Source organism: Macaca fascicularis, chromosome 3 (assembly GCF_037993035.2).
Source record: "Macaca fascicularis isolate 582-1 chromosome 3, T2T-MFA8v1.1".
Classification (NCBI taxonomy): domain Eukaryota; kingdom Metazoa; phylum Chordata; class Mammalia; order Primates; family Cercopithecidae; genus Macaca; species Macaca fascicularis.
In genome coordinates, this window is record NC_088377.1 from 127,322,431 (window position 1) to 127,336,109 (window position 13,679).

Sequence of the window (13,679 nt, forward strand, 5' to 3'; positions counted from 1 at the left end):
TTTGTCTAACTTTCCCTCAACTGCCTCTGGAGGTGAGAGGGAGTACGAGGCTGAATCAGGAAAGATACCCCAACCACCCTCTTGTGGGTCGGGAGGAGCAGATCTGCTGGGTTAATCTTGGTGGTTAACAAACTGAAAGCAGCTACCTGAAGCTGCGAGCGGAGCAGCTGGAACGTTGTCGGAGCAGCAGTAGAAGCCGGCCCCTTTACCGGAAGCCCCGGCCGCCCCTGGAACCTGGCTCACACCACGCCCTCAACAACACTTTATGCGTCGGTGAACTACATTTCCCAGAATGCCATTCAACCTTCTTCCCAGGGCTCCAATGAGCGCCCTGGTGACGCCATCAGCAGGCGCGGTGTTTAGACTACACTGATGTCGTGGCGCTTTAGGGGAAGAAGTTGGTGTTTCGCCCGGCCCTGGTACTGAAGACGCGGTCGGGGTCACAGCTCTTTCCTACTCACCCAACCCCCCGCGCCCGCCTTTTCTCTCTCTCCTCTGGCAGGATGAGGCGTGCAGGCCTGGGTAAGAAGAGGGCTGAGGTTCGAAGTTCGGGGCCCTAGAACCGGCCATGCTGGGCGCGGAAAGAAATCGAACCTGTCTTCTGTTCCTGGCATTTGGTCCAAAAAACAGGCTGTCTAGAGGGGATCTTTGTGGGCCAAGTCGAATGGAAACATACCATTTGTCCCAGTTCCTTGGAGTTTCCTTAAGTCTGAGTCAGATTCAAGTTTGGATGGTAGGCTAGAGAAAGTAGTGGACTGGGGGTGGGTGTGTACAGGTGGCATCTCAGTGGTCGAGTGTCTTAGTGTTATTGCCTGAGCGTGGTTATGGACACTGCTATGTTTTCCAAAGCCCGACTCCGGTTTCTCTTCCTCTACTGGCCCTGGATCTTAGTTTCTTCAGAAGTGGAATTTGAAGAGTGGGTGGTTGCACGCAAAACACACTAGTAGTAGTGGTCGTTAGTCTGGTAACAGTGAGTTACAAAGGTAAATAAATGTACGTGTCATTATTGTTAAAGGTCCTGGAACTGTAACTTCTGGGTCAAAGGCGATTTCTTAATCTGAACCTTGTGCCACGGTTAAGGCAGTAGAACGTGATAAGGTTTGGCGACTTAACATTTGATCTTTACCTTTGGGGTTAGTAAAGTGGCTCATCAGCAAGAATAAGTTAGACCCAAGGAATTTTAATGGGCCCTTATAGTAACGCACAGCTACTAGAACAGCATTTTCTGATTCTGAAGCTTTCTCTTAGGACACGATTTATTTTTTATTTTTTTTTTTTTTAAAGAAGACCCTGCTAAATTAAGAGTGCAGTATACTTCAGAAAATAAATGAAACTTTTGAAAAAAGATAGTGTTACCTTTCTCAGTCATTATAAGATTGAAGAAAGAAAAACAAATTCCCCAATGTGTCAGATATAATGAAAGTTGCCAATAACCATAGACTTGTTTATTTATTAATAAATTGTAGTATGAAAAAGTTTTTTGTTTTTTTTAATGAAGTTTTTATGAATACTTGGATCATAGAAAGTGGGGCCAGGTAAATTGATGAGAAAAAAAAAAGAAAGAATTTTGAGTAAGTTTGGTTTTATATGTGTAAATGTTTTTCTTGTTCATCATCATTAATGACAAAAAAAGATTTATTGTGTGCTTGAGTAAGCTCTAGGTATACAGTTGTTTGTTGCCCGGTTTGCGATCCCCAAAGCTTCCAGTCTAGTTGGAGAGTAGAAATATGTGCAAAGATAAGTTATAGTACAAAGTAGTCGCTATACATCCAAATACCAGATAGGTTCTACATACAAGGGATGGTCTCAGAGATTTCAGAGACAGATTACTGTGTACTTTGTGGAGAAGATCCTTGTGTATTTTGTGGAGACATAGGAATTTGAAGTAGACCTTGAATAATTGAGAGTAGGGGAAGTGGGTTCCAGATAGGAGGAACTAAAAAGAAATAAGGGATTATGATTAAACCAGTTTGGGTGAAGTAAGTGATGCGGGATCACACTGTGGAGATCTTCGCATGCGAGGCCAAAGAGTTTGGATTTCATCAGTAGGCCCCTAGGCCCTTTTGAGCATTTTTCTGCTGCAGTGTGCCATGTTAAATTACAGGAAAGTGACTTGAGTAATGATTCTCAGCCCTGACTGTACATTAGAATCCCCTGGGAAATTTTTAAAGTATTGTTTCCTGGACCTCAGCTCAGCCAGTTAAATTAGAATTTCACTAATTTAGAACCCACTACCTACTCTTTAAAAAAAAAAAAAAAACAAAACATTTTTTCTTTTCTTATTTTTAAAGTATGAATGTATATTGACCTGAAATTTTAAATTTGGGATCATAGTGAATCTGATAGATATCTGTAGGCAGAAGTTGCCACACTTCACATGATAACTGGTTTTGTTAGCTTACTGATAGAACCCATCCAAAAGAAGTAGCGTTTATCTAAATAAACAAAGGCTGAGGATGATCTTCAGTAATCACTAGCTTTTTTACAACTTTTCATAGCAGTACACCACCAGAAGGGAAGTGGCTCTGTTTGGAATAGCAATTCTAGCATTTTATTTGTTTTTTACTTTTTTCATTGTATTTGGGATGGGTCATAGTTTGAGGGAAGATCAACTCTTCAATAGAAATGTGCATTGATATATTTTTGGCAATAAATACAACAAGAATATCACTTTGAATAAATGGAACAGCATGGAAGAACTCTAAAATTAAAATTAAGATAGGCAAAAGCAACTAAACAAAGGAAAGAAAATAGGAAAGAAAAAATTTAGAATGAATTCCTTGGTGAAGTTGTCAAATGTTTCCATTCAACCAGTCAGTAATTACTTACTGGGTAAATGTTGTATACTCAGAACCTCAGCCACACAAAATAAGAAGACATTATTCTTTTCTTTAAGTATCTTGGCCCTTATTAAACTACAGTTTGCACAGAGTATCATTGATTAATAGAGTAGGAATGCGTTTTTAAATGGTAACTTTAATTGTTGACTGGGGGAAAAAATATGCCCACTCCTTGAGTTCTTTTATAATAACACATGTGGAGAGCTTTATGGATAGTGTGTCAGCAGGAAAATTCAGATAGTACAACTCTCTTCTGTTTGGAAAATACTTCTCCAATATTTTGTTGTGGTTTTTGTGGTGGTGGAGATTGCATAGGTATCTGCTGCATATAAAGTACTCATTAGGTACAGGGAGGATATAGAAGCATGAGATACTGTCCTTGCCTTCAGAGAAGCATATGACTCCATTCTGGACAAAGGTGTGCACATTCAAAGTTCAATAACAGTGAACTCAGATTCTTTTCATTAATTAGTTCACATCGTGTATTCATTGAGTGTACCTTACAGTGTGTATGTGTTTGTAGGTTTATGGGGGGACGTACAGTCTTGAGTCAAACAAACTTAGTCTCTGACCTTATAGTACTGTACAGAGTGCAATATTAATGTTACATACAATCAGAGCTGTAAGAAATCAGTGAGAGTTTTGCTTTATAGGGAAAATGAAATTTGTGTTGTGCCTTGAAAGAACTTCCTATTCTCACCTTGACTGTCCTTCAGTGATCAGTGCTGTTACCTCCTGTCATTGCTGCTGCATCGCTCATTGAGCATATGGAGTCCTCTAGTTTTGTTTGTTTTTAATAGATGCAGCCTTGCTGTGTTGCCCAGGCTGGTGTCAAGTTCCTGGCCTCAAGTGATCCTGCCTCCCTCAGCTTCCGGAGTAGCTGGGATTATAGGCGTGAGCTGCTGTGCCCAGCAGGCTCTGAGACCTTTAGTTTCGATATCATCCTTTTCCCCACATTCTCGAGCCACTGTTGAATCTACTTCAATATCTGTCCAGTCTAATCCCCATAATCCAGATCTTCTACCACTCTTTTGGCAGGCAGTCCCAACCTCTTGGGGCTCTGTTTTTCTGCAACCCCGATACTATAAACTTCCAACTACAGATTAGTCCAACCATCCATCTTCTCCTGGACTAACTCAGGCCGATGACTCTTCTGTAGGAAAAAAACCACACACCTGGGAGGATTGAAGCCACCATAGTATATTGCCTCAAACAAGTTTGTTTTATCTTTAGTAATCCTGTGCAGTCCCGGTCCCTTTCTTCCATTCATTCTCCTTACTGTATATTCTGAATGATCATCCATTCTTCAGCAGTTAGCCCGTTTTCTCCCTTTACTGAGAAAATTGATGGCAACAATTATATTAAAAAAAAAAAAGTGTAGTTAACTAACACCCTGAACTATGCCGTTCCCTCTCAATCGCCCAACATATTTATGTATGTATTCGCTGTCTAAGGCCCACTCCATCTGTTGTTTGATAGCCTGATGACTGTGAAGTACTACATTAGGCAGGGTGGTGGACATTCTTATCCCTTAGAGTTCCATAAAAGTAGCACCTAGAAAGAACAATGGATCTGATACATGGTACTTCTTCAAATATATGTTGAAGAATAAATGAATCTCCCTCTTGACTCTCAGCTAACATTCTGCATGAGTTATTCCATCTCTTTCCTAGAGCTTCAATTTGCCCCCTCCCTGCTTTGGCTCTTTCCTGTCCAACTGTCTGTTTAAGAGAAAGAGATGCCAGTAAAGGACCCTCACTGCTATGAGCTCCCCTCCTGCTGTATTAACCACTTTTCCCTTCCTCTTCATAGCCATGCTTCTTCAATGTTAACAGTAGATGATGTTACTGCTTTTAGAACTTTTATTAAACTATATGTTTCTCTTGAGCAGGGAATGTATCCTGAATATCCTTGTGTATTAGTACCTATTTTTGTATCTTCTGGGCAATCAATAAGCAGTCCAGAAATGTGTATTAAAATGAACTGAACTGAATCTTCTTTGGTTAACAGAGGGTAATGGAAAGAATTGATCTGATCTCTGTTTGGTTATTTATTTTTTAAATTCATTTGGAGTATGAATATTAGAGACATATGTGGTTTGCAACGCCCACCAGGGGTCTTTTTCAGTTCTTTCCTAACTATCTATGTTTCAAAAGTGGCTTCTCTACAATCCCCTTTGTGACTCTGATCCTTGCAGGTGAAGGAGTACCTCCTGGCAGCTATGGGAACTATGGCTATGCTAATAGTGGGTATAGTGCCTGTGAAGAAGAAAATGAGAGGCTCACTGAAAGTCTGAGAAGCAAAGTAACTGCTATAAAATCTGTAAGTGTATAACAAATTTTATATGTGTTTTAATTCATCTATTTCTATACATATATAATTATAAACTATATTCTTATTGACGTCATCCTAAGGAATTCAGTTACTCAGATACTGTGGTTTTGTGAGGTCAAAGTACACTCAAAATTTAGACTGTGCTTTGAGTAAGTTAGAAAATGTGACACATCAAAAGATAGGTTTTTTTTTTTAATACTTAAGAAGAATCTCCAGCTGTTTTTTATATACTGTGTGCTGTCTGCTGTAATGTCTCAAACAGAGCTGTCCATCTTCCACCCCCAAGTAGCTCTTCTGCTTTTTTTAATCCAGTCTTCTAAGCTATAAATCTTGGTCTTTCTTATTTCTACCTTTGTACTCCATTTCGGTCACTGAGTATTACAATGTCTTTCTGATGTTTCTATCTTTGCCTTTCTATTTCTAATACTATCCCCTGGTTTTCTTTTCTTTTTTTTTTTTTGAGATGGAGTTTTGCTCTTGTTGCCCAGGCTGGAGTGCAATGGCGCGGTTTTAGCTCCCTGAAACCTCTGCCTCTCCTGGGTTAAAGCAATCCCCCTGTCTCAGCCTCCCAAGTAGCTGCGATTACAGGCACCCGCCACCACACCTGGCTAATTTTTGTATTTTTAGTAGGGACAGGGTTTTACCATGTTGGCCAGCTGGTCTTGAACTCCTTAACTCAGGTGATCCGCCCACCTTGGCCTCCCAAAGTGCTGGAATTACAGGTGTGAGCCACTGTGCCCGGACTATACCCTGGTTTTCTTAGTTGAACTATTGGAAGAACCTCTTAACCTATCTGTTCCTGGTTTTTTGCACATTATGATCTGAGTTATATAATCATTGCCACAGTCCTCTTTTAGAATATTTTAAAGCTTGCATCCTGCACTCCCAGAAGTCTTCAGTGTCCTTCCACAATTTAATAAAGTTCATGCTTCATAGCTTGATTAAATCAGATAGATCTTTCAAAAATTGGCCTTAGCTTATCTCTCAACACTTCCAGAATCTGTGTGTGCTTTCTACTAGACAAAAAAGTAACTTTTCTTCTTATGAACATAAGACCATTTGTGCCATTTCTGCAGCACTTATTCATATTGATTTGCATTGGCCTTATTTGTATGTAAAAGGAATTTACCAGAATGCAGGTTTTCTATTGTACTTACTTTATATTCTATATAGCACCTAGTATAATTCCTTATCAGTGGTGTTAATTAAGTAAATTTGTATTGATCAAAGGAATTACACAAAGATGATTTTAATAATATATGTGATTGATACTGCATTATAATGAACATGACGTTCACTTGTAAAGCATTCAGTAGAAGTCCATGTTGATAAAACTTAATTGGCATTTCATTATAATCTTTGGAAAATCGAATTACATTCAGCTGGAGACCTTTAGATTTTGAAACAGGATTGTTTTCAAAGTCATATTAAACTAAAATAAGTTGATTTAGGAACTGAGTAATATTGTATAATGCCAATTTTAAAAATACAACACTTGGAAGGACTTAAGAATTAAATGCCTTAAAAAAAAAAACCCTAATGTAGATAATTTAGATTACTTGTTAGAAAAAAGTTGTGATGTCCTGGAAATATTTTTCTTTAGCATAAATGACAGTGATAGAAGTTGAGTAATGTGGACAATCTAACTTTATAGTTACTTTATTATCTCTGAGTTGTTAAATCTGGCAGGAAAGCTCATGTTCTGATCTACAGAATTCTAGTATGGTTTTGTGTCAGTATTATCCCATGTGCTTTCACACACATGAAGAACAATATTTGCAGTGTTTTACCAAGATTTTCAGTAGATGATTCTGTTTATTTAAATATCTTGGAAGTAAAGCCTTTGATGAATCTGTCCTATAAAGTATTAGATAGATTTTAGTTTGAATAGCTGTCGTAATTACCTATAGTATTGTGTTTTGTAAGCTATGACTCTTTTCTGTGGAGCTTCAGAAAGTAACACTAATATATATATTTTTTCAATTTATTATATATTTTAAAGCAAAAACCTTTAACATCTAAGGAAATAATCAATTTAGACATATTTAAAGTAATGTAACATTTCATTAGGAAAATATTAAATAATTTTGTCTAGATTTGAATTGGTTGTATGGGTATTTGTCAGTCTTTTGAAATGTAAGAAGGTTGGGTACTGGGCTTAATTCTTGGGTGATGAAATAATCTGTACAACAAATCCATGTGACATGAGTTTACCTGTATAACAAACCTTCACCTGTACCCCAAACCTAAAATAAAAGTTAAAAAAAATAAAAAATGTGTAATTTATAAAATATAATAAATAATAAATAAAATGTAAGAAGGAAATATACAGATATTTGTAGGAATTTGTAGCTTTTGTAGGAATATAATAAAGATATAAAAGCATGCAAGTGTAAGAGAATCAGAGAGAAGTAGTACATACCAAATTAAAAGATGGAATTGAATATTAAGATGAAATTAAAATAAAGAAGAAAGAGGAAATGTCCATAATTTGGGAGGAGTAGAAATTCCAAATTCCAAATTTATTTTTTATTGAGCTTGATGGAAAGAGTATCAGAAGAAGAGAGTTTGTGTCTAGAAGACCATTTCATTTCAGAAAATGTGTATGCTTAGAATGACATTATTTTTAGTTTATAATCTTGAATACGTTTATGTGAGTAATCATGTGTATACCTTCTTCTTTACAGCTTTCCATTGAAATAGGCCATGAAGTTAAAACCCAGAATAAATTATTATCTGAAATGGTAAGTGGTTATGTTTTTAAGAAATTTGATCTAATATTTGCGAATAATAAAATTTCAACTTTTATTCATTTTGAAATAGATACAGAGATCCTAAGTCCTTGATTCCCATCCATTTGTATATAATGTGTTTGGAATAACTATAAGGTTTATTTTTTGCCATGCTTTTGCATTTTTCATCTCGTCTCACACATGTAAGTGGGAGGAACAAGTGGAAGCCAATATATCTTTAATCCTGTTTTTAGAAAGATTGTTAAAAACTCAAGACAAATGACTATTTTGAGTAGTCTTAGAAATCTCAATAGTAGAGACTGCTAGTAATTTATTAACCAAGCAATCAAAAAGCGCTTTATATCCAACCAACCAAATGTCGTTCACTTAATGGAAACTTACTCTTTTGCTTGATTTCCTAAGGATCACGTCTGAAAAAAGTGCTCATAAATTTGAACAGCCCGGAACCTTTTCTCTCTAACAACATATACCTTTTCTTGTTAGAGTCCTCTTCCATTTGTTAATGTTTATCTTGAATGTCACGCTTCTCTGAACCTTCTCTGGTTCCATGTGCTTTTAAAATTGTGCTATTCAAAAATGAATTTGGCATCAAAAACAATGTTCTTGCTAAGCTTGTGCGCTGTAATCAGCTAGGGACCTCTTTAAAAATGTATTGAAGAGACAATGTATTCTGTCTTTAAATACACTGATTTAGAATTTTGTGGGGAGGGATCTAGACATAAATATTTTGAAAGAAGCATCTCCGGTGATTCTGATGCATAACTGTGGTGAAGAACCATAGATCTAAAGTGTATGAGCCACACAGACACTGAGCTGTACAAAGGATATTATTATGCCAGGGCCTTTACATCTCAGGATATTAAAATTTCTGTGAAAGTATGTGTAATATTTCTAGTCCATACCTAGGCCTGTCTCATCTTTAGGATTTTCCAGCTATGTTTTAATATGGTAGTTTTTCCCCATCCGTATTTATAGTCCTTATCACATTTTACTACCTCTATATGATGTTCTCTTAACTTTTAATAGACTACTTCAAAGTCAGCTGTCTAAACAAAAGGATATTAAAAGTAAAGGTCCAAGGCCGGGCGCGGTAGCTCATGCCTGTAATCCCAACATTTTGTTAGGATGAGGTGGGCGGATTACCCAAGGTCAGTAGTTTAAGACCAGCCTGGCCAACATGGTGAAACCACATCTCTACTAAAAATACAAAAAAATTAACTGGGCGTGGTGGCCTACGCCTGTAGTCCCAGTTACTTGGGAGGCTGAGGCAGGAGAATCACTTGAACCTGGGAGGCAGAGGTTGCAGTGAGCTGAGATTGCACCACTGCACTCCAGGTTGGGCAACAGAGCGAGACTGCATCTCTAAATAAATAAATAAATAAATAAATAAATAAAGGTACATTTAACTGCTAACCATATTACATTTTGGATGAATTCTTCTACTTGGGTAGCAATCAACCATTTGACCTTGGGGAGCAATGACACAACAAAAAATGGGAAGAAAAATCTGTATGATAATGCACAAAGTACTTACATTTATTGTTAATTCTTTTTTATCCACATAATTGGAATAACACCTAAATAGTTTTGAGTTGTTGAATTACTCTGTGGGGCTGAAGGAAGTGTTTATTGGACAGTGAAAGAGCTTTTTATTCACTGAGAGTATTACTGTATTTTGCATGGAGAAATCAGGCTGATTATCCAAGGTTATCAACAGGCTCCTGAATTAATTAAACACAAAACTGTCATTACAAATGTACTATGGTAACAGTTATTCAGTTACTTGGATGTGCATATGTAGACTTAAAATCTAACTATTATATTTTATTTGCCTTTATCTCTGATAGGATTCACAATTTGATTCCACAACTGGATTTCTAGGTAAAACTATGGGCAAACTGAAGATTTTATCCAGAGGGAGCCAAACAAAGCTGCTGTGCTATATGATGCTGTTTTCTTTATTTGTCTTTTTTATCATTTATTGGATTATTAAACTGAGGTGATGCATGTAATTGTGCATTTGGAATTTGTTCCAACTTAATGGCTTGGAGTACCACTTTGATAAAAATCAGCATCAAAACATTCCTTGTGTTCAAATACTGTGGCATTTTCCATTGAAAATTGCTGAATTTTGCTTATTTTATAAATCACATTAGTTAATACAGGGCTCTCTGAATACTGTTTCTTAATGACTCATTTTAGCCCCTATTTTCAGGGGTAGTGAGATGGTATGGCTCCACTGATTTCCAGTTTGTTTTTCTATTATTTGCCAACTGTCAGATTAAATAGCATTATAATATTTTGTTGTAAGCATAAATGCAGGTTTATGTTCCATGTAAGGAAACTTAGTGGGAGAGTAACAGAATACCTGGAGAGCCTAACTCTGAGCTCATGAAGTAGTCAACCAGTTTGTGGTAGAATGGTAATTGAATTTTCCTAACTGCATCAACTCTAATGATATACTCCCTCTCCTCCTTTATTTAGTTAAAATCGTAGGCTGATTTCTTTTTACTTACAATCTTCCTAATAATTTTTGATGATAATGACCCCTCATTTCTTTCTGCCCGAAGACCTCATTCTTTAAATAAAGCTTGTTATTTTGGCATATTTCTGGTAGGGCCTATTGCACATGTGTATCAATATAGTTATTGTTTCATATTAACTTTATAAATTCTCTTGGCTTATAATAGTTTTATGATTTTTACTATGTAGGTAGGATATTTGATTATCATTTGTGACAGAATAATGTGAAGTTAAGTAATTACTGAACTCTAAATGGAAATAGTATGCAAGAAACTCAGACGTTGAACTTGAAGATAAGAATATTGTTGCTTTAATCCAGTGTATTTGTTAATGGAAAGAAAAACATAAAGGCAGACTGTTGAGTAAAAAAAAAAATTAAAATATTGTTAATATTCTGTATTACTATTTTGGAATTTGTCCATTTATAGGCTCTGAAAATAAATTTTTAAATAAAATATATTAGTTGACTGTGTTGCTTCCTTGTTTAAGCCTCTTTTACATTCTTAATAGGATCTGAGAAATGGTCCTGAAAACTCAGATTCCAACCCAAATCAAGCAAAGCTAATATGTGTATTGTTGGAATTTGCTTCAAACAAATAAGCAAATCTTGACTGTATTTCAAAAATCTCTTTAATTCTTTATATTTTGGGTTATGAATGTATTTTCTTTGATTTTGTTGAGTTTTCATTTCTTTTTGTTCATCCTCAATAACCTGTCAATTTGGGTCCTGTTTTTACTGGCTGCATTTGTCATTATTTGGGCCTCTACCTGACAGGTTAAAACCAACGGAATTGAGTGTGGTTAAGTGACTTAAACAGACAAGCCTGAGGTGTGATGGGAGAGGCACTGGTTTGAGTTACATGACCTGGGTTCACATCTCTGTTCCTTCACTTGCTCAGTGCTTTTGTCCTTGATTTCTTCATTACACCATCTATTTCATAGGATAATTGTGAGAAGTAGATAATGTATTGTAAAGTGTCTGGCATGTGATAATCACAATAAATGTTGGTTCTCACTAACAGAAATTCTCAGAAAAGGTAGTTATTTTAAGGACAAGACAATAGGTTGTTTTCAGGCTTTGAGGTGATGAAATTCCTCCAAGTAGGTATTTTCATCAGACAATTGGAGAGTGACTCATTCATTCAAGAAGTTTTTAACTGTACTTTGTGCCAAGTATGTGACACCAGAGCTCAGGGGAGACTCAGAAATCACTGTCAATAATTAAAGTTGTGAAAAACGGGAAGAGCAGAAGGCCAAAGAAAATGACCTAAAGATGAAAACAGGATAATCAACAATGGAAGCAGAGGATATCAAAGCTTTAGGAAAACCAATGATGGCAAGAGAAGGATGGATTTCAGGATTGTTTGGCTATCTTATGGAAGTACTTTGTAAAATATTTGAAAACTTTAAATGTGGATAGTATCATCAGAGATTTCAGGAAAAGGGATTTGGGGTGGTATAAAAGTGATTCTCATCACCGCATGGTTCAACATTTCTTATGATTTTTATTTCTAAGTACTATGTAAAGTAGGTCTCTACCTGGCATTTTGTCTTGCTCGTTCACATCACTGTGTCTGCTGAGATTCCTGGCAAACTGGCATGTCCCTGCCCACCAGGCATCCTTCTGCCAACACCCTCCTTTCCCATCTAAAACAAATATGCAACATTTTAAGCATCAGAATTCTGGAGCAGAGAACACTAGCACCTGTCCCCATGAAAAGCTCTGGTTCTATAAAATAGCTTTCCTGATTTTTTAATGCTCCTAAATTTCAAGTTAGATATATTGAATTTACTTCTTTGAGACAATGTTGAAAAACTGCTTGATAATTTGGGTTTATGCAGTCAGTAAATAATGTCATCATTCTATACTGATGAATAAACTTTGACTAAATATTTACTGGGAAGCAGAGTAGCATCGTGGCTAAGTCCGAAGGCTGTACAGTTACACTGCCTGAGCATAAATCCTAGCTCCACCATTCACAGTATGACTTTGGGCTGATGACCTCTCCGTCTCAGTTACTCTATTTGTGAAACAGGAATAAAAAGTGTATAAAAATATAAAAATACACACATAGGCTGATAGGAATAATTAAATTAAATATTAAAAAATAGTAATTTTTTATTTCTGTGGTGTAAAATCTCCCACCACACTTGATTCCAAGCACTATTGTGACAGCACTGAAACACAAGAGTTGTGAAAATACATGCACAATTGGCTCTCATGAGTTGGTAAAAGCTAAATTCAGTACACTGTGGTTATGTTGATAAATGTTCTTCAGAAATATTTAGAAGTTATTTGTTTCCTAAATGAGAACCTCTTACTTAAATTTTAATAGAGAAACTTCAGATGACATGAAATTAACTGGTGAATTAACTTGAGAATGATACCTTTCAAAGGCAATAGACACTTAGAAGATCATTTACACATTTTGCATATGTTAACTTTTTCTCAACTTGTATGGATAAAATCTTCCTACATTTATTGACCTTCCATCTTCTGGTGTTTGAAATCTTGTCTAAGAATCATATATGAAAAAGGCACGTGGTTATTGTTACTCTGGCTCTCTCCGTGCTTTTCCCTTCGGCTAAATGTTCAAGCAGGAGAGCAGGATCCTTCTGTGCATTTCATATAGCTTTGTTCTCTTTGTACATATATTGGCATCTATATCTTAGCCAAGTAATTCACCTTGTCCTTTTAGAAGAATTTTTCACAAAACTTGGGAAGACTCTTACATAAACCAGAGAGATATGCAAAGTGCCAAGTTCGACTCTTAAAGTAATCTTTCCTTAATCTTCAAAATGAAGAGAAAGAAATAAACATAAAATATTTCTGACCAGAAAAACAAGCATATACTAGATGTGAGACTCCAAAATTCATTCAAGCTTGATCATTTATAACTTTAGTAGCTAAAGTATAATGCAAAATGTAACCATATTATCCATTATAAATATAAGTATTCTACAAAGTCTTTGTGACACTTAGAAAAGAAAACCTGTTTAACGTTTCTTTTGACTAACTTTGCTAATTTCAACATGGGTTATAATTATACAATTATGTAAAGAATTGTTCCTACTATGCTTTCTCAAAGATCTATGATTGTGGTGTGATACACTTGAAAGCAGACAGCTGAATCTGACTTTTAGTATTTATGGCTTCTCTAATGCCTGTAATTAATTTAGAAATGAGCAGGAAAAAATGAAATACATAGCATAAAAATGTACCACAGAT

At 36.1% G+C, this 13,679-nt stretch overlaps 1 protein-coding gene across 1 annotated transcript; it reads left to right on the plus strand.

Moving 5' to 3' along the window:
* Window positions 1–361: 361 nt before the first annotated feature.
* Window positions 362–10,905, plus strand: BET1 (Bet1 golgi vesicular membrane trafficking protein). The gene is made up of 4 exons (XM_005550206.5): window positions 362–522; window positions 5,038–5,162; window positions 7,862–7,918; window positions 9,775–10,905. The coding sequence occupies exons 1-4, from the start codon at window positions 504–506 to the stop codon at window positions 9,928–9,930; spliced, it is 357 nt and encodes a 118-aa protein (XP_005550263.1). The 5' UTR covers window positions 362–503; the 3' UTR covers window positions 9,931–10,905.
* Window positions 10,906–13,679: the final 2,774 nt, after the last annotated feature.

Bases quoted from the DNA above. Each gene is read 5' to 3' on its own strand.
- BET1 (XM_005550206.5), top strand. The intron at 5,163-7,861 runs GTAAGTGTATAA...TCTTCTTTACAG, and splicing joins AAGTAACTGCTATAAAATCT to CTTTCCATTGAAATAGGCCA. The intron at 7,919-9,774 runs GTAAGTGGTTAT...TATCTCTGATAG, and splicing joins ATAAATTATTATCTGAAATG to GATTCACAATTTGATTCCAC.